Source organism: Entelurus aequoreus, linkage group LG22 (genome assembly GCF_033978785.1).
Source record: "Entelurus aequoreus isolate RoL-2023_Sb linkage group LG22, RoL_Eaeq_v1.1, whole genome shotgun sequence".
In the NCBI taxonomy this organism is placed as follows: Eukaryota; Metazoa; Chordata; class Actinopteri; order Syngnathiformes; family Syngnathidae; genus Entelurus; species Entelurus aequoreus.
In genome coordinates, this window is record NC_084752.1 from 44,118,824 (window position 1) to 44,121,323 (window position 2,500).

The 2,500-nt window shown below is 38.5% G+C and overlaps 1 protein-coding gene across 1 annotated transcript in view; it reads right to left on the minus strand.

Moving 5' to 3' along the window:
* LOC133639443 (lipopolysaccharide-responsive and beige-like anchor protein) overlaps positions 1-2,500 on the minus strand; it is a 120,993-nt gene that overhangs the window by 36,456 nt on the left and 82,037 nt on the right. The window contains exon 8 of the mRNA XM_062032733.1: positions 2,478-2,500. This exon is cut by the window's right edge and continues 97 nt beyond it. Coding sequence (XP_061888717.1) covers positions 2,478-2,500 — 23 coding nt within the window. The remainder of the gene's footprint in view (positions 1-2,477) is intronic.

The window sequence follows — 2,500 nt, forward strand, 5'->3', positions numbered from 1 at the left end:
ATAGTGAGAGTCCAGTCCATAGTGGATCTAACATAATAGTGTGAGTCCAGTCCATAGTGGATCTAACATAATAGTGTGAGAGTCCAGTCCATAGTGGATCTAACATAATAGTGTGAGAGTCCAGTCCATAGTGGATCTAACATAATAGTGTGAGAGTCCAGTCCATCGTGGATCTAACATAATAGTGTGAGAGTCCAGTTCATAGTGGATCTAACATAATAGTGAGCGTCCAGTACATAATGGATCTAACATAATAGTGTGAGAGTCCAGTCCATAGTGGATCTAACATAATAGTGTGAGAGTCCAGTCCATAGTGGATCTAACATAATAGTGAGAGTCCAGTACATAGTGGATCTAACATAATAGTGAGAGTCCAGTACATAGTGGATCTAACATAATAGTGAGAGTCCAGTCCATAGTGGATCTAACATAATAGTGTGAGAGTCCAGTCCATAGTGGATCTAACATAATAGTGTGAGAGTCCAGTCCATAGTGGATCTAAAATAATAGTGTGAGAGTCCAGTCCATAGTGGATCTAACATAATAGTGAGAGTCCAGTCCATAGTGGATCTAACATAATAGTGTGAGAGTCCAGTCCATAGTGGATCTAACATAATAGTGTGAGAGTTCAGTCCATAGTGGATCTAACATAATAGTGAGAGTCCAGTCCATAGTGGATCTAACATAATAGTGTGAGAGTCCAGTCCATAGTGGATCTAACATAATAGTGAGAGAGTCCAGTCCATAGTGGATATAAAATAATAGTGTGAGAGTCCAGTCCATAGTGGATCTAACATAATAGTGAGAGAGTCCAGTCCATAGTGGATCTAACATAATAGTGTGAGAGTCCAGTCCATAGTGGATCTAACATAATAGTGTGAGAGTCCAGTCCATAGTGGATCTAACATAATAGTGTGAGAGTCCAGTCCATAGTGGATCTAACATAATAGTGTGAGAGTCCAGTCCATAGTGGATCTAACATAATAGTGAGAGTCCAGTCCATAGTGGATCTAACATAATAGTGTGAGAGTCCAGTCCATAGTGGATCTAACATAATAGTGAGAGAGTCCAGTCCATAGTGGATCTAACATAATAGTGTGAGAGTCCAGTCCATAGTGGATCTAACATAATAGTGAGAGAGTCCAGTCCATAGTGGATCTAACATAATAGTGTGAGAGTCCAGTCCATAGTGGATCTAACATAATAGTGAGAGTCCAGTCCATAGTGGATCTAACATAATAGTGTGAGAGTCCAGTCCATAGTGGATCTAACATAATAGTGAGAGAGTCCAGTCCAGGGGTGTCAAACTCATTTTAGATCGGGGGCCACATGGAGAAAAATCTACTCCCAGGTGGGCCGGACAGGTAAAATCACGGCACGATAACTTAAAAATAAAGACAAATTCAGATTGTTTTCTTTGTTTAAAAATAGAACAAGAAAATTCTGAAAATGTACAAATCATAATGTTTTTTTGTTTTTTTTTACACTTACATGTTGCGGTTAATAGTATTCTATCTTTATTTGTCGTTATTTATATTTTCTGAATACATTATGTGATAATGTTCATCAGTCAACTCATTGGTGTTAATTTTCAATCTATTACGATAAAAAAATTATATCAAAATCAAATTACAGGATGTCATTCATGTAAGTTTGCTCATTTTCCTTAACTGGTGCACTAACATCATGTGGTTTATTTTATTTTTTTACATATGTAGCATAATCTACAAAGATGCAAATAATTGCTATTGTGACATCTAGTGGACACATTTAGAACAGCAGTTTCTTTCATTCAAAAATGTTGGTTCATTTTTATACTTAGCAAACTCATCCTGCGGGCCGGATAAAACCTGTCCGCGGGCCTGATCCGGCCCACGGGCCGTACGTTTGACAACCCTGGTCCAGTCCATAGTGGATCTAACATAATAGTGAGAGAGTCCAGTCCATAGTGGATCTAACATAATAGTGTGAGAGTCCAGTCCATAGTGGATCTAACATAATAGTGTGAGAGTCCAGTCCATAGTGGATCTAACATAATAGTGTGAGAGTCCAGTCCATAGTGGATCTAACATAATAGTGTGAGAGTCCAGTCCATAGTGGATCTAACATAATAGTGTGAGAGTCCAGTGACTGGACATTAAGGCAAATGTAACACATTCGTTGAATGCACTCAAATGACTGAGTAGCAACATTTTAAAAAAGGTACAAAAAAAGACGCTGGATGGCGACCACTAAAGTTACTTCATATGCAGTTACTGTACAGTAAGAATTACAGTACTAAACAAAACTACATTAAGAGGTTTCCTACAGCCACAACTGTTCATGCCAATGTTTTTTAACCTATCGCTGATTACAGATACCGGCAGTTACTTGCTTTGGAATAACAGATTGAAAGTGGTTGATAGTAGTGTAACAAACTGTTTGCAACTCTGTAACCACTCTCCTGCTTTTACGTCGCCAATAGCTTTTTGACTTACGTCGCTGGTGTTGACGAACCAGG